Genomic DNA, 24,193 nt, shown 5'->3' on the forward strand with positions numbered 1-24,193 from the left:
TATATTGCAATTTCTGATCAAATTCACAGAAAAGAAACATTCCCATTTTATTCAGGAGTTCAATATTGAACTGATAAATCCTTTCAAAAGCTGATTTAGCAATCTTATTAAAAAAACCCAGTATCTAAAATATCTCATACATAGTTTAATGGTATTACTACATTCTATGCAATAAGGTGATCTCTAGTTCTGTAAATCTTTTTGATTTGTAATTATCATATACTTCACTATTTATCAGTTTCCCCATTAAAGCTTCATCCTACAACCATTTACGCTTATGCTTTAATTCTACCTTTAGTGATATTTCTTATATAGTTAAACTTTTTGTTTGCAGTAACATCTGCATGGAAACCACCAGTGAAGATAAAGAAATCAAAGTAATTGTCAACCTCAAAAAAACTCCACCCCACAGTTTTACTGTTTCTTAATGGCTAACTTACATTGAAAATATGACAAAGTGATAACTGGACTCTTGAACTATGGGCAATACAGCTGTTACAAAACACCCAAACCTGACAGGCGTAGCATTTCTGAGGTTTTTAATGTTTTCTAACACTGAAAATTTTGGTAATTATTACAGCAACTTTCAGTTAAGAATCTCAAGTTATCTAATTACTGTAGGCAATGTTCCTAGTGTTGCCATTTTACACATGAAGAAATTTGAAAACTCCGAGGTCTATTATTTACTCCTTTGTAATGAAATACAAAGTCTGGGTTCTGCTGGCAGTTTGGTTGCTGACCCCCAGTCCATTAGGCATGTAAAAAGAGAGATGTTTCCTAGGATCTTTTACATAAAATTTATCATCAGCACATCTCTCATAAGTTACTATGGAAAGTTGTGATTCACAAATATTAGTTTTAAAAAAAGCCTCAAACTGAAGGTACAGATTATATACCCCTCTAGTTCTACCTTCTGTGAAAGCAAAATCAAATACACAGGGTTCATTAACCATCACAACTCCACCTTCTAATTTTCCAGATTATGTGTGAATAATACTAACCTGAAACACTAGCCAAAATCAGTGATAATACACAACTTTGTCTAAAACCAGGAATGATTTTCCTAAGGAGATATGGAAGAAAATTCTTCCCAAATAATTGTAAAAGATACTTATCATTTATATCAAAGATCAAAACATGAAGTCAATCTAACTGGGAGTTAGGAAAATCAGCAATTTAAGTCAGCTGGTCAGGTCTACATATTCTTCACATGTATTTTTGGTAACAAGTATAAAAATGAATGCTAGAAAACCTTATTTTTTTTTCTAAAACTCAGTAGACACTGCTGAGTTCTCCTGAACATGAAAAACCACAAATGCTAACAGTGCAGTTATCTTATTTCTACCAGCTGTAACACAGCATTAGCAGAAAACCTCACATGAAGCAAGCACTCCCATTAGTCTTCTCAGCTGACAGGTTTTGAAGGGAAATGTTTTGCTCTGGCATCTTCACTTTAAGTCTATACACACTGTATACGCTGGAGACCCACTGCTAAACAAGTTTTAATCATATAACCATGCCTTGTATCTGCTGGGAAAAATCAAACACACTTGGTGGTTACTTTCCAAGAGCTATAATACAGCAATAGAAATGAAGATGATAAAAATATTTCCTTAATAGAAGAGTCTCATTAACAACTCATTTTCTACTCAGTCTTTCTCCTTCCACAGAGGAATGGCACTGGGACATATCCTCTGCTCTCTCTTTCACAGTGAGTCCTTTGAGGCTCACGGGAGGCCTTTCATGCCAGACCCCAGGCAATAGCTGCCGTGGAGCCCCTCAGCTCTCTTGCACTGTGATCAGAGGGTAGCTGGTCTCTGTAACCCCCAAGACCCTGGCTGCAATGGGGACTACAGGCACTAGGGAAACAGGAATCCCTCGTGACTGACAGAATACTGCCCAGCATGCTGGAGCCTGTCAGGGAAACCCGTGTGTGGAGTTGATCACACAGATCCTGTGCTTTATACCCTGGACCAGAAAACCAGCCCAAGAACTCCACAGCAGACACACAGTAACAGATCTCCGCAAATAAACGTCACCTTAATCTCTATTACAGATTATTTTCAAAAGTCAAACACCAAGTTTAAGAATTCTTCTCAAATTCTTAGCATTTCCAATACAGTATCAGTTTTGAATCCTAAGGTCTGGGCTTCAGATTTCCTGTAATAATTAACTGCTGAACATGTTCTGTGAACACAACCCCTCCATGACAGACCTGCTCACCAGCCATGACTGACCCAGTAGGGAAGATATTTCCAACAATCTTACAATTGAAGATTTTTACATAACTGCTGATAATAAAAAGAACGCACGAATCTGACTTACAGGAGTTAAGAGCAGGTCTAATATTGCTGAATTAATACATTTGTAGCAAATTTTATGATGCATACAGAGATCTTAATTCTTTCTTTTGTATGATATTTTAATGTTTTTCCCTGAACGTTTCTCATCTCACTCATACCATCTTTTCTTTCTGCTGTCTTCTCTCTCCCTTTTATAGATAGAAAGCATGCTACTTTATCAAAATTTTCAATATAGATTCTGAATGTATTTCATGGAATTTGCTGCTTAAAGTCCAACCTTGTCCCATACAGCATTAACACTGCTATACTGCAGAGTGTTGAGGATAGTATGAAAACAGTGGACTTTTTCCCCCCTTTACACTGAATATTATGGAATTGTTATCACTGAAAACTTTCAATTTAAATCTTTATATTTAAAAATAATAGCATTCGCAAACACACATGAAAAAATATACTAGGGAAGAGCTGCTTGTGTTTTTTGTACAACTTTTAAAGAAACAAAGAGTAACAACCACAAGTCTCTAAAGGACGGGGATGGATGGAATGGATGGATGAATGGATGGATGGATGGCCAAATAAAAAGGGAAAGGAACAATCAGTACTTTGAAACATGCCAAGATATTAAAGATACTCTTATAACTGTTAATCTACTTCAGTTACCTTTTCTGTTCTCTTCTAATAACTAAATCCAGACATTACACCATTAGTCATTAGATCTATTCAAACTGATGCTTTAAATATATCGAAATCTGTATTTTTAAAAATTAATAAATACCTACAGGGAAAAATTTGCTTTTATAGTAAATAGTAATTTAGGAAAACCAGGTGTAGCTACAAGCCCTTGTTTCATACTCTTAATGTTCAAATTGGAGTGGGACGTAGGTCTAACAGTTTTCAAAGAACAGCATAAAAAATAGTAAGCAACACGAAAATAATGTAGGTGAGAGATTTTTAAATAGCTTTTAGTTACCTTTGATTCTTTCATCTAATTGGAAAGCAAGAAAAGGGATACTAAGTAACATGTGGCTTATGCTTTCACAACAATGCAAAGTGTTACCACTGTTTTTTTTCAATCCAGCAATACTGTAAATCGAGTGCAAGACTGAAAAAAAAAAATCCTTCACAAAGGTGATTTGCACTGAGTCTTTCTTGCATAACACACTAGTGTTAAACATCTGAGATCTACAGAGCGAGGAAGTTCGACACGACTTCTCGAGAACGAGTGCATGGAAGCTGAATTACTTATTTTGTGTACTAGGACGAGACTGCTCCTAGCTGGTGACCCAACGCTCTGCGATGTAACGACACCGAGTGCAGACCAGCCTGTTCTCTGCTGCGCTCCAATGCTGTGCTGAGCGCAACGACACTGGTGGCTGGTCCTCACGAGGCATCAGCAGGGAAGGTGTGTCCTGGAACACAGGACATAACCCTTCTGCCACCATCAGGGTTAAGGGTTCCCGTGACATGGGATTAGGTCCCGTGCTTGCTTTTTGTTCTGTGCACGCAGGTGAAGACTAGGTTGTAACAGCACAGAGCAGAGAAGCTATAAATACTGATTTCTCATGAAAGGTTTTCATGAGGTTAAGAAAAAATAAAGAAGAGACAACATAGCAAAGGTAAAAAGTCTTGAAATCGCTCTGGATAAATTATCACAGCTGCATTGTGAAGCTGTCAGCCCCTACCCTGCAAGCTACTTACAGAAGCCAGGCCCATTATCCGGGGGAATGTAAGGGATGAACATCCATCTGGACTTTGTCCAAAAGTAGTGTATGGTGTCTGAAACCAAGCCTTCTCGTTAGCCCAAACCACGTCACACAGAGGCAATATAGATGCTCCAAGTCCAATGGCTGGGCCATTTACTGCTACAATGATAGGCTTCTTAAACTGAATAAAAGTATTCACAAAATTCCTGAAGAGAAACAGAAACATGCACTCACTACATATATAGAAAAGAGTAAAATATACCAGCCCTTGAAAACTCAGTAATAAATCATCACTTTCAAAACCAACCTGATAACCTTCTACCATGAGGTGGTTAGCTTGGTGGATGAGGGGAGAACAGTGGATATTGTCTGTGTGGACTTCAGAGTGAGTCTCCCGTAAGACCCAGAGACAAGCTGTTGATGTATGAGCTGGATGAGCAGACAGTGAGGTGGACTGAAAAATGTCTGAATGGCTGGCCCAGAGGGTGGTGGCACAAAGTCTAGTTGGAGGCCAGTAATTGGTGTTGCACCCCGGGGGTCAGTGCTGGATGGTTCAACAGCTTCATTCATGATCTCGGTGATGGGGCAGAGCATACCCTCAGCAAGTCTGCTGATGATACAAAACTGGGCTGATAGGCCAGAGGGTCATGCTGCCATCCAAAGGGACCTCAACAGGCTGGAGAAATGGGCTTACAGGAACCTCATGAAGTTCAACAAGGGGAATTGCAAAGTCCTGCACCCAGGGAAGGCCAACCCCAGGCACTAATGTAGCTGGGAAGCAGCTTGGCAGAAAAGGACCTGGGTGGGGGTCCTGGTGGACACCAAGTTGAACTTGAGCCAGCAACGTGCCCTGTGGCAAATAGGGCTAACGGTGTCCTGGGCTGCATTAGCACGAGTGTTGCCAGCAGGTTGAGGGAGGTGATCTTTCCCCTCTGCCCAGCACTGGTGTCCAGTTATGGGCTCCTCAGTAAGAGAGAGATGTGGAGCGACTGAAGATGGTCTAGCAAAGGGCCACCAAGATGACTAAGGGACTGTAGCATCTCTCACGTGAAGAAAGGCTGAGAGAGCTGGGACTGTTCAGCCTGGAGAAGAACAGGCTCAGGGGGGATCTCATCCACCTGAAGGGACTGTGCAAAGAGGACAGAGCCAGACTCTTCTCTGTGGTGCCCAGAGACAGGACCAGAGGCAGTGGGCACAAACTGAAACACAGGAGGTTCCCTCTGAACATCAGGAAACACTTTCATACTGTCAGGGTGACTGAACAGGCAGCTGGCAAGGTTGTGGACTCTCCATCCTTGGAGATATCGAAAAACCCTGCCTGGATATGGTCCTAGGCAAGGTGCTCTAGGTGACCCTGCTTGAGCAGGGGCAGGTTGAACAAGATGAGCTCCAAAAGGTCCCTTCCAACCTCAACCCTTCTCTGATTCTACGAAATCTGAGCATTTCTCCCAGCCTAACAAAGCACAGTAAGTTGGGCAGGTGCAGATTTAACATCCCTCCTACAAGCACCAGTTGATACAGCGCTTGTGGTATATTCACATGCCTCACAGCCCTCTCAGGTGAGGCTGTGGTCATACCTCACCTCTGGGCACCAACATGGTTACAGCCCTGCTTGGTCTTCACTGTGTGTATATGACATTGGTATATCTATCTATATTTTTAAGTGAAGGTATAAGATACATGGGTATAAGTGAAGATGGGCAAAGCATTAATGAGTTTCCTTAAGGAGTACTTCTGGATTTCTGGGAGACAGCTTTCTTAATAAATCAATCATATCAATAATAAATTATGAACAAGACATAAATAGTAGAGCTCCACTATCACGTATCACACACCTGTAAACCTCCCCTCCTCATTTCCCTCTCTAGGTTGGGCATAACGCTATGGGTGCTACGCTATTAAGTTACAAATGCATATTGTCATCCTCATTATCAACACAAAATGACGATTCATTCCAGTACCCACAGAGCATGAATGCTAACATGCTTCTCTGCTCTCAAACAGTAAATGTCTTCAAGAGCTTCTTAGGAAGTAAACGTGTATACATACATGTGTGTGTACACATGCATTAGACCAAGTAGAGACTTCTAAAACCTCAAAGTTGAGGTGTGGACATTTCTCAGTTAATAGCTACCACCTATAATGAAGAAGTCTATATTTACCTCAAGTACACAACAAATTCTGACTAGAATACAATGTACAACATACAGTTGTCAGCACTTGTAAAGCACTCCTTTCCTCTGAATGACAGATGATTTCTCATTTCAGTATTAGATGCTAAAATATGGGAATTTTTATCAAAATTTTTGAAAAGGGGGATTTAGGGAAAATGTTAAAGTTTGCTCTTTATCTGCGTTACATGTTTTTGTATTTCTGCAAAATAGGACATTTTTACTGTATTGCATCTATCACTAAAGGTTATCCTGCTGCTTCTTAACTCATTCTAGTGAACTGAAATAGATGAATGCAAAAAAATTCCTGGAACTATCTTATGCAAGTTGTCATACAAACATCCCATCCAGAGGCTTAAGATAATTTTAATCATGTCTGAATATTCCAGAGAAGGACCATCTCTAGCATATATATGAAAAATACCACAATTATATTTGAAGGGGGCGCTCGTAGGTGTTTTAAGTTACCTTCATCCATTTTATTAACAATGAACAATGGGTGAAAAATCAGGCTCCTGGAAGGGCCTGAATTAAACTCGTGACAGAGTTCAGCATTAAGAGCCTCTGTTCCCTGGCCATGCCTAAAGAGCAATTCTTACATGGAATGATTGAAAAATTGTCTTTGAAAAAAATAACTATTATCATCTCTATGAGCCAACTGTGCCTCCAATGAAACAGGCTTTACATGTTACAAGGCCTTTTTTTAGGGACATGAATATTGATAACAACAATAGAACCTAGGTCGATGAAGGAATATAGATACTCTGGAAGCATACAAGAGCTAATCCAAGAGCCCAGGCCCTCAAAACAAGTGCTCAGATTATAAGGTACTTGTTTGTACTGTTAAAACATGTCTTTACTCTTTTCCATATATATTCTTCTAGTTTGTAGTAGTTCAGCTCATGAACTACTGGGATGATGTTCGCTAGTATCAATCTACTCCTCTAAAATATCCATTATTCCACTGCTCTGAATGTACTATAATAAGTTACTTATTCAATGCACATCTTGTATTTGTGTGTATTAAATTTGGTTTCCTGAAACCCCATGGCTGTTCAAATTTTTTAAAATTGGTTTTGACTGGAGGAGTATTAGCATACTACCAGTTTTCATGGTTAAATTTTAGCAGTAAAAATAGTGACGTATGAAATGACAACCCAAATAGAAAGGGAGAGGGAGTATAAAGAAGTGCTGCACACTATATCACATAACAGGTGAATGTCTGAGATCGTGCTGAATTAGAGGCTTTTGAAATAAAAAAAAAGATAAAACAAGCCAGACTACATGATGAAGAATACCTACTCAGATGACTGAAGATAATCTTACATACCTAATGGCTTCTGCCATCTTAGTGCTTTCCTTTTTTCTATCATCTGTTAAACGTCGTATAAAATAAATAAAATCAAGACCACAGCAGAAAATGCTACCAACTGCACTGAACAGCACAAGTTTACTGTCATCTGCAGCTGCTGTGTTCAGTGCACTTTGGACTTCCTTCATTACCTGAAAAAATCAAAAATTCATTAGAATCTTTTTATTCCATCATTAAAAAGTAGCATACTGCTCTCCTCCCCTCCTCCCCACAGGAGATCCTCACCATCTTTAATTCTTCCTTAGGATCCACTCAACCATCACATTAGAAGAGGTACTTTTTTTCATTATCCAAAATTAAAGTTTAAAAAAGTATTAGAAGCTTTGCATTTCAAAAATGTAACTAGACTAAGATAATTAAATCATTAAGAAAAGATCTATTAGATGTTATCTGCAACTAAAGCACTCACTCAGCATTTCTGTAATTTGGACAGCAGATGGCACATGCAACCAGTTCAGAAAAAAAGAACCTTAATTCAGGCTAAAGCTTGTTTCAAGTTGCACTTCATAAATCGCAACATCTTATCTACATCTCCATGTTCAGATAACATAGTTCTTAAGCTCAACTGAATTACACTTGAAGTCAGTTGTATGTGTAACATCTTGCAAACAACAGCCTGAATCTTGTTTTGCGAATGTTTGTGCCTGAATAACAGGCATAAATGAGGCAAGAACTTAGAATTCCTCCAGCACCCTTCCCCCCCCAAAATCAGAATTGTTCCGACCTCTGGATTTAGTGAATTATTTTCAGATGATTTTGTTGATAGCAAAATGTGTGTGAATCCATCTTGTTTCCTGACAACAATGTCTCTGTACCGGTATGCACTCTCCGTTTGTCTCACGCTGAAACGTAGCCTTTTATCAAAAGGTTGATCTCTCCTGTCATCAATAAACCTTCGTTTGCTGGCTGTCACTCCTGTTACAGATGTCTGTATGTTGGTTGTACCATTCGCTGCTAATGCTTCCATAAAGGTGGATGTACCTGGAAATATTTTAAAACAATAACATTCTATTAATTACATTTTATTAGCTCAGCAGTTTCAAAATCCCTATTAGCATGAAAAATGCTAGTCATATTAAGAACACACAGTAAATAGGAAATTCAGTCCCCTGGAAGTTACTGAAATGTTACACAAATAGAGACTGCACAGAGCAAAATTAAAGTGACAAAGGGATCCACGAAATTCATTTTACAGTTGTGAGAAAATACATTTTAAACAAGCCAAACTGACCAATCATCATATACTTATTTTTAGGAGGGAAAGGTTTATTTAACGTTCCTAATGGCAATGCACTTCAGTAGGTTAATGCTCTTTCTCCCTTTCCAACATCTTAAAGTTGTCTAACAGCATCAAGATTGCAAAGAGAAAGCAGAAGCCTTTTGTTTCAAACACCATGAGAAATTAATATACGGAAGAAAATGACACTTAGAATAAGCCAAATAAAGAATTTGATTGACAAGATCATATAAAGCATAAGAGTCTTTAAAGGAAATTGGAAACGAAGAAATACAGACTATACTTCTGCGAGAGGGAAACAAGACCCATGCAGTGATGGATATTTTAATGAATTCATAGACAATGAGATATTTCTCAAGTCTAAACAATATTTGTTATTAGAATTGGCAAATTCTACTTCATTATGTCTTTCTGGTCTTGTTCCCAGTCACTTAAATGGACAGAATTTGAAGGCATGCAAGTAAACAGCCATTCCTCATGACACAGAAGGGACAGGTTTTTCTGTACTCCACATTAGAAACACAATGCCAAATAACTAGAATTCAGAGAAAAAAAATCAGAGAACATCTTTAATCTATAATCCATCTTTATGTTAAAGTCTCCATTTAAAATCTCCACAAAATCTGTCAGATTACAGTAATGGAGTATGTTTAAGGGAGGGGATAGTAGGGTTACAAATGTTGGAATAATGTGTTACAGGCCAAGAGAGGAAAGTTTTGAAAGGCTTTTCCTGAAAACTGAGGTCTAAGACTTTGTTAAAATCTAATGGAAACCCACAGCCCTTATCTCACAAACTTCAGAACGTCATGCATATGATGTCTTAAAAAGTACAGTTAAACCATGTATAAATTGTTAATTAAATGCCATTGGTGGATCTTGCTTAATTTATCATTATCTTTCTGAAGAAGCTACATTTTTAAAGTTCTAATAATAGGTAATGCTATGCTTCTAAGTTTAATTTTTTTTTTTTTTTTTTTTTTTTACAAGATACTTCAAACACACATGGGTCCAGTGAAGACATTAAACAGTCTCACCTAAGTAAGTGGAATATCCTATATCTCCACATTTTAACTGTATTCAAATGTTGCTTACTTTGAACCATATGAAGTATGAGAGAGATATTAAGACTAATGAAATTAAAATTTATAACATTATACATTTTTCTGTGTTTCAGAGACTGCCTTCAGATATAAATGAAGTCTTTATATCAAATATTTTAACATATTTGATTATAAACCTGTTATGATTAATTAGGCAAGTTGTCTGACAAGCCATAAACCAATAAGGTTTTATTTTACTTTTTTAAAGTCTTTCTTGATGTATTAGTGACTTAATCCTCTTACCATATCACTTTTTGTGAAGTTAAGGACAACAAGATTTTTCAACTGTTTAAAGTGAAGAGTAAAAAACTGAATTCAGTTTGTGATTACTCTCAGAGACAGAGGTGAACAAAAATGAAATGGAAAATTAATATTTTATATAGTCACAGAAGTTCTACATTTATTCCTAAATTTTTCACGGCTTATCAAATTCCTTTTTTCATTTCAGCAGAATAAATAAAAATTTGATGCATAACAAATATGAAATTGATGAGGGATGCTTTTGATACTTTTCCCTTGTAAACCACACTATGTTGATTACTCTCCTTTAAAAGAATTCCCTGCAAAGGGAATTTGCAGGAACACCACTGCTGCCCCATATTTCATTAGCAATACAAGATGAAATGGTATCACTGGCCAGAATGGTTTGTTTTTCCATAGGTAAGGTAAATTAAAACAACAGAAGTCGCCTCTGATTTCTAAACCCTGACATAAGATTCCGTCCTAGTCAATAGTGAAAAAAGTGGAGAACCAGGAGAGCACAATATACTAGACTAAGCCAAAAAAGACTCAGTAAACTTGTGTAAGAGCTTTGAGTAGATCTTTTCCCACGACCCATACTTTCAAAGACATACTCAAATACCAGAAAATTACTTTTGAGATGGAAGAGGCAATGATTATATACTTTGAGAGACAAAACATTTGGCAAGAGAGACCAAGATGTAAACACCACACGCCACTTTTCATGCTTATTGAATTGGCAAGAGACCTTCTGAGTTTTTATGTAAACTCTGTCTGCACTTGTCAATAGTTGCAGTTTCAAACCATAAACAAGGGACAGCTGCAGTTCAGTGGAAGAAGTCTCCTACATCCAATCTTGTAAATATGCTTTTAGGATACTTAGACGGGAATCAAAAACCTGTTGGCTTTAGGAACTGTACCTCTGTGCGGGGAGATTCGGCCAGCTGGTACGGATTAGGAAACGGCACAAACAGAGTTAATACACATTCATTAGTGTTTGTCATTATCACTGTAAATTTGTGACCTTCTACACCTCAAAGCATAGGGGGCTCTTTCTTTTAGCATTTGGTCCACAAAAGTGAAGAGACAGTCTTGGACATGTGTTGCAGCAAATGAGGATGAAAATTAAAAGAAAGTGCCAGAGAGAATTAACTGTATTGCCATAGATTTCCTCACATGAAGATTTTGCATTGAGGTTACTTATTTTCAGGTTAATTACAACTGTATTTACATTTTTGAAATACAGATTTCATAAAAAAAGCAGTTCTGCATTTTAATACGTTAATGGACATAGCATATCAAAGACACACAAAACACCACAGCCCTCTCCTTTCAAACTGAGCCTTCCAAAAGCAATAAGGGCTTGGAAAAAAGACAATTTACCCTGGATATTGTCAACTAATGCAGAAATAGGTTTAAGAGGTAAACAGCTCTTCTAGTCACAAAAAAACCCATCTGCAAACTGTTAATGCAACGTGATCTTCTCAAAGGTGAAGACATACTACTGCTGTGCAAAGCTTCACCATACAGATGCAAAATAAAATTAAGAGAACTGCTTGGTTTTGCAGCTGCTGATCAAAACTTGGTAATAGTCACCATTTTCATGCAGCTGCTCTTAGAGAAAAAAAAAACCAACCTACAGACAACAAAAGGAACTGGTCTTATTCAAAAGGAAAACAGATGCAAAATACGTAAGTTGGAAAAGGGGCAGAACAGCAAAGGTATCGTCATCCCCATCCCACTGGCAAAAGACAGAAAAAAGCCACCTCTCCAAAATCTGAAGGGAGTAACAGTTAAAATGCACAATTCCAGACATCTAGATAAACAGAGTTAAAAACAAAACAAGTAACACACAACTTCACAACAATTCAAAAGTTAAAATCCCAAGCTCCTCTCGAAGCTATTCATGCCTCACTGTTACTGTCTCCCAAAATCTTGAGAAGTTCCGTTTAGCTTACATAGCAAGCCTTGAATACAAACACTCCCCTCCCTGCGACAATACTGGGGACACATCCAAAAAGGTGCTGTAAAAGCAGCCAAGCCCCTTTTGCATGCTTCTTTTTGAGTACACGTGTACTAGCAGTGGTGCTCTGAATTCAAAGGTTTGTCTGACAGAGTATGCTGTTTCTGAAAGGCTTCGCACAGATGTCTAAGGAACAAGCATAAGAAGATGTGAGGTGTGAAGGATGCTGTCTGAGTATCTTCTTCAACTACAGGCACCAGAAGTTTAGTGAATCCTAAAATTTGCATGCCCAGAACCATAGGCTGCACCCAAACCCATGTAATTGAATCCTTATCCCCCATAGGATTATTCCATTTACTTTTGAAACCACTATGGTTTTGTCTTCCAAAGTATCTTTTGGCAGTAAATTCTGCAACATATATCTTTACTTTCTTCAACCCTTTCATCACATCCCTTCTCCAGATTGATTAGTCCCAATCTTCTTTACCCTTTTGTCTTCCAGAAGCCAGCCCAAGGCTGTCATTCTTCTCCGTGCTTCTTCCTCTTCCACTAAATCTTGGAACAGGGTCCAAAATGGCACACAATGTTTAAAATGGGGATTTATAACGTGGCATATTCAAGTCTTCTCTTTTGTCTTCTACTCCTTTTCCATAATATTTTCTAAAAATTTATTTGTTGATTTTTTTTTTTTTTTAAAACTAGCACTGAGCAGGTGTTTGCAGAAAACTACCCAAAACAAACGCAATGCTCTTTTCCTGAGCAGTAACACGTAGTCAGGAACCAGTCATTGTCCAGGCATGGTTTTATGTTTTGCTACAGGCATAGTTTTGCCTAGAAGTCTGTTTTGTCCCTTCCTCATTGCTTGGCATTCATCTGCACTGAAAGTAATCTCTCATTAATCACAAAAATCACTCAGTATTTTCAGATAAGCCTGTGGTGCTCACAAGGAGCTTCAGAGACCCTCATGCCTTTCCTGTACACTCACACACCAACCATGTCCTCTCCTATACTGTGAGAAGCATCCCACTTGAATAAGCAAATGAACAAACACCAGCAGCAACAATTTCTTAAAGTGTTAACTGCAAAAATAACTCTGTAACTGGTTACAACTCAAGTACTGTAGAGGGGAAAAAAAATCTGATCTGCAAAACTGATTGGGAAAAAATTTATAATTAAAAAAAAAAAAATCAGTGCTAGAAGAAAGTTTTCTTTTTTCCAAAGTCCTTTCTATACTTTCCCTGTTTTAGTCCCCTGTATATATATAATCCTCAAGACTTCACATCAGTTGTCCAGTGCAGGTTTCCTCAGGTTCCCTTTTTGCCTACAAACAGTGGTGTTTTGTTACATGTTCATATGTACTAGCAAGCTTTAACTCTAAATACTGTTAAGCTTTTCTAGTCTTAACTCTGCACTACATCAAATATTCTACACAATGACACCAACCCCAGACAGTGATACCACAATGCAAACATAATATATAACAGTCTCCAGTAATTTTTCCACCTCTACCTCAGCAATTACACAGCAAATGTTTCTTAGAATTGTAGTGTATTGGCACAGATTATAGAAATACAAAATAAGGGTTCTAAAAAACCTATATATGTGCCCATTTTTTTCCTGAGTATATGTATTTACAGCACTTACATTTTGGAAACAAACAAAATTTCCAGCTTCCTTTGAAATGTCACTATAAAGATTTGTAAGAAGAAGAAAAATTCTTAAGTCATATAAGTGGAAATAAAAGAAAGTTTACATACATCAAAAAGATGGGAATAAAAAAAATAGCAGACCTAACACTTAAGACCATACCCAACAAACAAGGATAACATTAATAACAGGTAGTTTGGTAACAAATCTCTTAGAAGTCTGATTAAGTTTTACTACCTTCAAAAATGACCTGTGCATTTTTATGCATAAGGTATCAGGTAAGCTTTCCACAGTCTTACAGTGGAAAAAAAAAAATCCCCCTCCTAACAATTGCAAAAGGCTTTCCAAATACATCTCCGTTTTTATTATTTCACCAGAAATATATAAACAAACACTTCTCAGGTGAGCAAATTCTTTTTCTCCTTTATCATGGCATCAGGATAAATTAGGATTGATTGCTCTGTCTCCCCTTCCACCGTCATTTTAGACTCATTTTAGAGTGATTTTTCTTCCATTGAATCTATAGTTGGGATACTACTGACAAATAGAAAACAATGCACATGATTATTCTCATCATTTTAGCTCTTATTCAAGGTGGCAGTAAGGAAAAAATATATGTAAAAATTCCTAAGCGCCTCTGATATTACTCCAGTGAAGAAATCCCAGCCATATTTCACAGTAGCACGTACCAAAGTATTTGATGGGGGAAGCAAAGAGTTAATTGTATTTCTTTTTCTCACAAATAAGAGCAGCCTTACCCAGGTTACAGACTCCTTTTTGAGTACTGGGGACATTTCATAAGGAAGAACCCTCCTACCTTGATGTCCTCAGAGCTGCACATTATGATACGCAGTGTTCATTTGAAATGCTCTGAAATTTGAGAGTTAAGTAAGGACATCTCTTGGGGCTCATCTACAGAGGAAAGCTATCGCAAAATAGGCTAAGGTTTAAACTTGAAGTATACCCAGCTATTTCACAGTAACTCCTAAGGTGAACACATTCTATATTAAGAGCACTTCGTTGCAATTTAATCCAATCCCCAAAGTGATCTAAAAAATGTCTCTCTTCCTGTGGAATAAGAGTGCCCTAATGCAAGGCTAGCCTAGAACAGATACTGCCAACAGACATCCCAGGCAGTTTTGTGTATAGACACAAACATATACATGCCACATATACATGACATAATTCTTGTAAGGACATGAAAGCTTTCTAAAACATTTTAGCTAAATTATTAATGAGATTTAGATAGATGGGTATAGTACCACCATGTTGGCAGAATAGTTTAATTTACCTTCTTTTTGAAAATAATATGTCAGTAAGTATTCACATTTCATTCTTATCATGTAGATGAGGCTTTCAATACCACAGTTTGCTAGAGGTCCATTCACAACTGCCCACAAAAATATTTGGCATTTCAATGCAGAAAAGTAGTAGACGAAGAGGACTAGAGGACTTTCAGAGGTTCAGGACACTGACATGTATGTATTAAGCTTTACAGGAGACTCCAAGCTCTGAGTGGTACATGCGTCTTTCCAGCCACTGTCTAATGTCTGCTATTAATAGAAGATGTCTCAACCTCCAGGTTATATTCACCAACAGGCTCACTAAGAGATGGTCAAAGAATAAGTTACCTGAAGCCCTACTAGCTTGCAGCAGAGAGGCCATCTTCCAGTACACATGGCCAGCTACACTCTGTACTTGGGTAACCTGCAATACATAATGTTGCTGGCTGCTACTAATATGGGCAAGCTGTTCTGCAGCAGCACCCTCTTAACAGAAATTACTGACCTTAACAGAAATAACTGGCTGGGGTGCAAAGGGGAAGCACAAAGGCATCTCCTCTTGAGTCTTCACTCGAGGCTTTTGGGTACCTCTTAGAAAAAAACTAAATATTGCAGTGCTGGGTATTTAGTCCTGAGTGTTGCACCTAAGCAAGAGGGCTGTTAGCTCCTTGGGCACTTCTGCTGCCTAAAGAGTTGCAGAGCAAAAATCAGCAGAGCCGGGCAGACACCAGAGGGAGAAAGTATGAGTGAAAAGAAGTCTAGAGGTCTCAGAGAATCATAAACACAGCTCTAGAGTCCTCTGATGAATGGCACATTCAGAAATGCATGGTTCTTACTTTTGATTCAGAGGCACTCAGAGGAAAGTGGTCTCCACTGGAGAGTAAAGGATTTGAGCCAAGGAGATTTCTGAAAGACCCTGCCTTTAGGCGAAGCACACCACTGCTATTTACAACACATCTAAAGAGGCATTCACAAATTGTTCTAGAGGCAATCTCTCCACCAGGTTTCCCAATATTCTGGGAAAATAAGCCCACATTAAAAGCAGGATGATGAAAAGTATCTTTGGGTATCCCATGCAACAGGTGCTGGATAGTTTGATGCTCTGAACTGAAAAAGTAATTCAGAACAGTATCACCTTGCCAAATTTGTCCTTTTATATTGTTGGAGAGGAATAAATCCCAAATATGATCTACTGACAACAGCTAAAATGAGGTATGATGGAAAGGAGTAAGTAAATACAATCTGTGCTCTGAAGCTGAATCTGATCTCTCCTGTTTGTTTTTTGGCAATACTAACTAGGATCAGCAAGTATGTGAGGACATGCCTGAATTCAAGAACTCTTGGAGAATACCCAGAATTCTTTATTCTTCCTATATTAAGTAATAAAATTTTTTTAAAAAACCAAACAACCAAATACCTCCCCCCCCCCCAGTCCTAAAGTCAACGGTAGGATAACACTTGAGTCAGATGCTTTCCATGAGGAAAACTTACATGATATCCCCCAATCAGGCTTAGTCCTGTATCACTGCAGGCAACTACTAGAAAACACAGGAGGCATTTGTCTTCGCATCATCTTGCCCCACAGCTTGACCCCAGTACAAATGGTACAGTTCTCCACCTTGGGGAATTTGCAGAGATAGCAAAGATCTTGAAGATGGCTATGAGTCTTGGGAAAATGCCCATCATAAGAACACATTTTCATTAAATTTTAAAGTCAAGAATATAGTGGTAAACAAGCAAAAACATGCCCAGGGTAAATCACAAGAAAATAACCACAGCTGAAAGCAGTGAACAGAGAAGGCAGTGCTCCAAATCTCAGCCAGCAGCTGGGAGGAACGGGAGGCAGTGAGCTGCCTTTACACAGCAGGATGGATCACACATGCATGGGTAGTGTTTGGGTGCGTACTCTTCATACTGCTGAGGAAAGCAATCAGCTTCTCTTTAAGACCTTAAGCTTTCTACTTCATTGACTGTTGTCATATTTATGAACTGTCTATCAAAGGGAAAATCTCACAGACAAAAAGCCTAAACTGATAACTCCATAAAGCACTAATTAAGTAGTTAACACATGCTGCCATACATAGAAAATGGTGCAGAGCTGCAAAACTGGCTTCCCTCAGGCTACAGAATGAGTCAGTATAGAAACCAGGATTATTAGTTACAGGTGGTCCCAATCCCCCAAAAGCTACTTTCCCCTGTAAAAATCTGCTTTTATGAAGTACTGGATTTTTTTTCTTTACAGAAATTATAGGTATCTAGATTAAAGTACAATTAGCAATATTGATAGTATTGTTAGACAGAAGAGACAGCTAAGGAAGCAATGGAATAAGCACTATGATATTTAAGTGGGGCATTGTTTCAGCAGCACCAATATATTAATATGAAACCACAGCCTCTAAAAGATTATGAAGACTAGTAGTAGGAGGCTGAAATTTTGAAGGGGAAAAAAAAAAAATCAAGAAATTAGGAAGTTACAGATGTGGCAGAGAAAAAAAAAACACAACAGAAAAACCAATGTGGTTTAAGACAAATTTCAGAACAAGTTTAAAAAAGACAAACCTGTTAAGATCTATCTCAGAGTGTAGGATTTAGCAACTACTACCAACCGCACCAAAGCCAAGGAAGGCTTAGTTAGGTATCATAATGCCTGCTGCTACACAAAACCAAGAACAAAGTATATCACATCTGATGCTTTAAATCAAAGTGTGCAGTGGCCTCAGAGAGAATGTTATAGCTTGTGTAGCTGGCAATAGGAAAGTAAGGTTTATTTGACTATTTGATGGTAGAGATAGGAGCATATCTTTTCACAGAAGTCATACTGGTGTGATCATAGTTCAATAGTCAATTTGTATATTTTTTAAAATACTATCACTGCAAGTGCATGGAAGGACTTGAGTCCACAACCTGGTAATTTGAGAAAAAATGGAGGGGGGGGGGAAATCTCCATTTGAATTTTGGGCTTGGGAATTGTTGCAACTCCAATTGCTGCAATTCCAAAGTCCAGCACTGGAGACTCAGATGTTCAGTGGAAAGTTCATAAAGCTGTGCTCGGACTTACATTTACTAAGAGGTGGTTCATGGGTGATGGGCTCTGAACATCTTTAGATAGAGCAGATGCCTAAAATGCTGAATCTTGCCTTAGGAAACAATCCATTAAGAATGCACAGAAAAACCAAAATTATCAGAGGAAGTCACTACGTGAAAGACAGAAGAATTACTATTAAGTAAAGCAAAGATCGTGTACACAAAAATAATGGGACTAGTACATAACTAGTCACAATTGTGAACTCAATTTTAATTTAGAAACCATTTAAAACATGTCATAGATGAGACAAAATGATAGATGAATTACACGACTGGTTGTTTCCTGAAACCTGCCAGGGACCCACCTGTTCAAGTCAGATTCCAACCACTAAACAAACAGAATAAAGAAAATAGAAACAGGACAGTATCAGGAAATGGAATTGAAATTTAATTTCTACCAGGATGAATGCTGTGCAATTTTAGATAGATGTGTTATGTAAAAAGATATTGCATTAAATACTTTTTAGACAAATAGCAAGATACTCCAGTCATAAGGAGAGGGTGTATAAATGGAATTAAACTTATACAGTAATTGAATTAATTTCTTCAGGAGTGAGATGTAGCTTCAATTAACTCCACACGGTTAAACAGGTCAATAGGAACTGAGGGGAAAAATAGAATATGCTATACTTACAAGAAAATAGGAAGTAAAGAACACTGGGAAGAATACAGGGAGATGCTAAAACAGATAAAGAACGGGTATTAGAAATGCAAAGTAAAACTCTAAAGTTCTTATAGTTACAGATCCTAAACACAAATTATTTTTCCAGTGATAAAAAAATGAGGAGAATTAGACCAAAAATAAGAGTGAAATGTAGTGTAAGCTACAAAGACAATTAAAATATTAGTGGGGAAGCCAGCATGCCATAAGAAACCAGAGAAGATTTATAATGAGTATGAATATATTGTACATATAGCAAATGGCAGACTAAAAGGCTTAAACATGGCAAGATTGCTGACTGACAGTAAAAAAAGAGAAACAGACAAGTGTGATAGTCTGTATGGGAAATGTATCACAGTAAGTGAAATACCTCCAAGACTTGCTTGATCAAAGACTAACAAATTTGGAAGGTACCTTGAGTAATAAAATTTGTATTGATGTAGTTTCAGATAGAGTTGGAAAAAAAGCTTTAAAAAAGCCTTAAACTTCTGTAGTTTATTTATAAACAAGACTGCTCTCAAAGTCATGTTTCAAAAGTGTCCTTCCAATTAAAAGCTACTGCGGATCCAAAGCAATACTCAGAGCCATACTGGATACTGCAGAGAAATTTCATTTTCTTACAGGAGTTCACTCATTACTTGCCATATATTTTACCAATATTTTGCAGTTTCATACCATCACAAAACATCCATCAGAAGCCTCACAATCATATATACTTACATCTAACAAATTCTAGGATTTTAAAATAATATATCAACACAGGAGCAACCCTATTTTGCTCAGCAAAGGTGTATACATAGAATTATTCTTAGCGATATGAAGTTGGAAATACATTGAAAAGTAAAAATTTTCTACCTGAAATTAATGTCACTTTATAAGATCCTAAACCATGAAAGTTTCTATTGATGCCAAAAAGTAGAAGTTAGTAACAATAAAGATTTCAGGGTTATTGTATGCTAAGAACAGTAGCATTCTCCATCATTGGGAGTTTGATATACAGAGTTATAATAAACTCTGCATTTCCATTTGATCTCAGAATATGTTGCCATATCACTAGTACATTGCCATAACGTCAATAGTTAACTGAAACAAAGATATCACAGTTTTCTATTCTGTTATTATCTATATGTCAACATATTGGTGATTTACAAACCCAAACACCTTGTCCAATTTTAATTACTATGGTAGATGACTTTTCCAATATAGCTACATCACAGAAGATACCACACTATCAGGTATTTCCCCTCCCCGCTCAGTCGCTCAGTTAAAATACTAACAATATCTCAAAGGAATTAATCTTCAAGCTGTTTTTTTGAATCATTATAATTAACAAAAATGCTGTAGTGGGATCATCTTACTTTTCATTAATTCTTAAACTAAATTATATGCTTACTGAAATTTCTAAAAAAATGAATATGGTGTGGGTTGTGTTTTTTTAAAAAAAGAGGATTAGTTCCCCCCCACTCCTTTCCTTTCTTTCAAACCAGGTAACAGACGACAAACAAGAAGCAGCACGATTATATGCTGGCTCAGATCAGACCAACTTGCAAACGTATTAACTAAGTTCACCCCTGCTACAAAGGAGGAGGAAATCTGCCACATGTCTGTCCTCGGGCTTGACTGTTCTTGCTAGCAGACCGGCACTCCACTTAGCTGGCAAGTTCAGGAAAATCAGCCAAGGACCTTCCACGAGCCTTGCCATACCCCTGTGATCTGGGCAAGCAGCACATACTGAATTATTTATCAATACTTAAGTACCAATCTAGTTTACGTAACATAAAAATTAAGATTTGTTTCCCCTTCACTGCTGTTTCTTCCCTGTATATTCTGCCAGAGCAGAAACAAGTCACTCATGGCAGGTGTTTCTGGGTTCAACAGAAATAAGGCAGCTGGGTTCCTTAATACCTTCCTTCCCTCCACTGATGCATCTGCTGAGCAATTCCATGAGACCTTCCAAAGTTAAACCAAATTCCAGTCTAAAACTATTTAGCATCATCAGTGTTTTTCCCCCCCTTTGACTTTCTTTTCCTAGTCTTTTGACAGACAACTGGAATCCTAAACCAAATTTACAAAAAACATTAAATATTGTTCAACTGCAGCAGAATATCCAGGCAAAAGTATTAGTGTTTTCCTACTCCGGGCTCATTATTTGGACAGAAATATCAACTTATGACTAAGTAGCAAGAAATGAGTAATAAACTGACATAAACAAATGAAGACATGCCAAAACCCCACAAAAACTGACAAAATTAATTGAACAGCAGGAACAAGCCAAACATTTTTCCAGGGTGCACTGGGTTAGCTTTCAGCTTGATCAGTTCCTGAGTGCTACTGCTGACCAAGCAGGGAGCAAGAATGTGCAGGGAGGGGGGGTGGTAGAAAGAGGACAGGATAACTGAGTAACATGAAAAGCATGTCTAAAGAGAACAGCAACACATTTCTCTGCAGTTTAAATAATATACTGACTAGCAGATAACAATTATAAAAAAGAGTGGGTATTTCTTCATGCAAACCATTTAATGATGAGATTGAGTCCCAGTATTGCAAAATAAATGCCAACACCACTGATTTCTCTGCACAGGAAACCGGCAGAACTGAAATCATCAGAGAACAGGTATCATTGTGGTGTTACATACCCCATCATGCTCCACAATCGAAAGCATTTTAGAAAACCCCACCTTTTGTGAATCTATCTTCTAATATTTCAATTACATGGCTACAATAAACATCGAGGTTATGAACTACTTTTGCAAGCATAAAGTGAATTGTAGTTTAGAACAGATCTGTGGACTAGTTTGTTTATACTGTAGAAAACAGCCTGTGATGTAAACTCCTTAATTTAAACTTTCCCAGACAGAAAAATCATTAATAAAACTGTTGCAGGTATCTGCAAGGGAAATACAGCACGCTTGATTGCTGCCATCAATTTGTAGTTTATCGATGCTTACCTAAAGAGCAAAAAAAATGAGAAATGTCACAGAAAAGGAAATGGCATCAGAATTGGATAGGATGCCCTGCTGAAACATGAGCTAGTGAGGTGGGAGGTAAAGCCACCATACGCTGAGGCTGACAGGGTCTGCAGTGGGATGAAGCAGGAGCAGGGACAGTCAGAGAAGCATGACTATTCATCACCTTCTCTTCACAAGCAGGAAATTCCCTGCCTGCTAGGTCCAGGACTGTCCTGGCAGCATGAGTTTTGACTGTAATAAATTGTAGAGTAAACTGCATGGAATAGGAAAGGAGACAAATATTCAAGCTGAGGCTCCACAAATCAGTCTAACAAATGTTCCAGTAAGCCCCTGGAAAATGTTGTTAGAGAATGCCCTGACATCTCTGAGAATTATATTAGTGCAATATGTACTCAAAAAGACAATTTGGGATTGTTTAGTTGCTGACTTTGTCAGCCTTTTGAAGGACACGTAAAACAGTGCAACTGATACAGCTTCTAAAGCTGTTGGGAAAGTTGTTTTTTCTAAACTAATGGCTATGGTAAATAAGAGACTTCATGTCAAAACACATCACTTCTACATGCCATGACATGTTGCCCACCATTTAAAAGACATGTAGATGTGGTGCTTAGGGACAAGGTTTAGTGGTGGATTTGGCAGTGTTGGGTTGAGTTGGACTCGATGACCTTAAAGGTCCTTTCCAACCTAAATGATTCAATGATTACCAGCCCATGAAACAGCTTTGTTTTCAGAGACACTCACACTGTGCCACTCTGGGTGGTTCTCACAACTGCTCCTTCCATAGACAAGTCTTTCAACGTGGGCCACTCTGCATATACCAGCCAGCAAGAAAAGCTCTTCCTTTTTTTTTCAAGCTGGTTAAGGTTTGAAGTTAAAATTGCACCGCCCCCCCCCCCCCCCGCCCCCTTTCATCTAGCTTATATATGTTCCCTGTAACATATGAAAAACTAATATGATGATGACCACAAAATAGGAAGCAATCAAGAGCAGAAGTGGGCAAATAATGAAATTTGACTCAGTGGGTGAACTGAAGACACAACAAAAATCTTAAACAGGTGGTTCTTTTATTTTCAAATTTACTCCTTCCATGTAACACCTTTCAAAGTGTTCCGAACCAAAATAAAAATGCTGCTTCAAAACAAGGTCAGGCATGTATTTAACAAACTAGACTCATTTGTAAATAGATTCTAGTCTTCCCTGTTCTAAACTCTCCTTTTGTTACAATTTCTATTGCTAAAAAAAAGTTGTCTATATCCATTCAGGAGTAATATAATTATAGCATTTATTACTAGAGTTAATGCAGTAGTTTTAATTCTTTTGCTAAATGAACCTGAGTATATATTATTCATGTGACTTGTAGCAAAGATAAATAAGAAATATAATAATGTTTGCAAACACTAATACAGAGTTTAGTTCACTAGATTCTGCTTGAGGAAGGTTAAAGTTGAAGCAGAAAAAACCCAGCACTATATCATACAGGTCAATTTAAAATTAATCATAACTTTAGCCCACATGTGTTTAGCTGAAAGCCAGAAATTATATAATCTTAAATTCTAAGATTGAAAAGATGTTTCCCTTATGCGGTAAAGGGAAACCAATGGCTTGAATTCAGGCCTGTGCTGTTTCAAGATCACTCGTTGAAAGGGTCTGTCAGTGATTTCACTCTGCTTTGTTAACTTAAAAAACTACGCGTGTCAGTGGTCACAAGGCAATTGGAAACAACAACTTCTCACAATTATTTTCCTTCCAAAAGTATTGGAGAACAACCCCTCTCCCAGTCAGGATTCCTCTATAAAACCCAAAGCATTTGTCCCACACAGACTCACCAGTGAGCTAGTGTTGATTGCTCTCAACAGTCATACTACACAATCAGGCAAATAACCAGGACTCATAAGCAAAAAAGGTGAAGTATCATCCATTTAAAATAACATACATCCACTGCCCTGTGTTGCAATCTCACCTCAGCATATGCCCCAGAGGTGCCTTTTAATGTTCTCATGCAACTAAATACTTCAGTGACAAGTAAATTCAATCCAGACTCTGAAAACAAAACAAGATTCCCCCATTTTGTAGTCCTCACAGGAAAAATGGCTCAACAGAAAACCAAGCATCTCCAGAGACATGTGAATTATTTTCACCAAAAATTTCCCTCATTAAAACTTTTTCCCTGCACCCTTGACTAGCTAGACTTACCAATATTTCTCATGTCTCAAGGGCATCTACAAAAGCAGATGGCATTCTGACTATCTCACTACCTAAAATACCTTCTGCTCCACCAGATAACCCTCAGAGAGAATCCACCTCCAATTTGAAGTTTTATTTCTGCAGTGACCCAACAGCTACTAACTTTTCTACTAACTGGCACATTCTTTAACCACAGAGTTACAGGTGTTTCCCAGGGACCCTGATGGATTCCCCTGCATGTGAAAACCACTTGACTGAATCAACAACAGCATCTGC

General features: G+C 37.8%; 1 protein-coding gene across 2 annotated transcripts in view; it reads right to left on the reverse strand.

The window, feature by feature from the left end:
• The window catches only part of CDYL (chromodomain Y like), a 101,638-nt gene that overhangs the window by 3,665 nt on the left and 73,780 nt on the right, over nucleotides 1-24,193 (reverse strand). Inside the window, exons 3-6 of one of the 2 annotated variants that reach the window (XM_074872742.1) lie at nucleotides 18,738-18,782; nucleotides 8,274-8,530; nucleotides 7,508-7,680; nucleotides 4,002-4,212 (exon numbers count right to left, since the gene is read on the reverse strand). In XM_074872742.1, the coding sequence (XP_074728843.1) occupies nucleotides 4,002-4,212; nucleotides 7,508-7,680; nucleotides 8,274-8,530; nucleotides 18,738-18,782 (686 nt within the window). The remainder of the gene's footprint in view (nucleotides 1-4,001; nucleotides 4,213-7,507; nucleotides 7,681-8,273; nucleotides 8,531-18,737; nucleotides 18,783-24,193) is intronic. The other variant, XM_074872751.1, reaches the window with a different exon arrangement.

The sequence above is a fragment of the Strix uralensis genome, chromosome 1 (assembly GCF_047716275.1).
Source record: "Strix uralensis isolate ZFMK-TIS-50842 chromosome 1, bStrUra1, whole genome shotgun sequence".
NCBI classification, from domain to species: Eukaryota; Metazoa; Chordata; class Aves; order Strigiformes; family Strigidae; genus Strix; species Strix uralensis.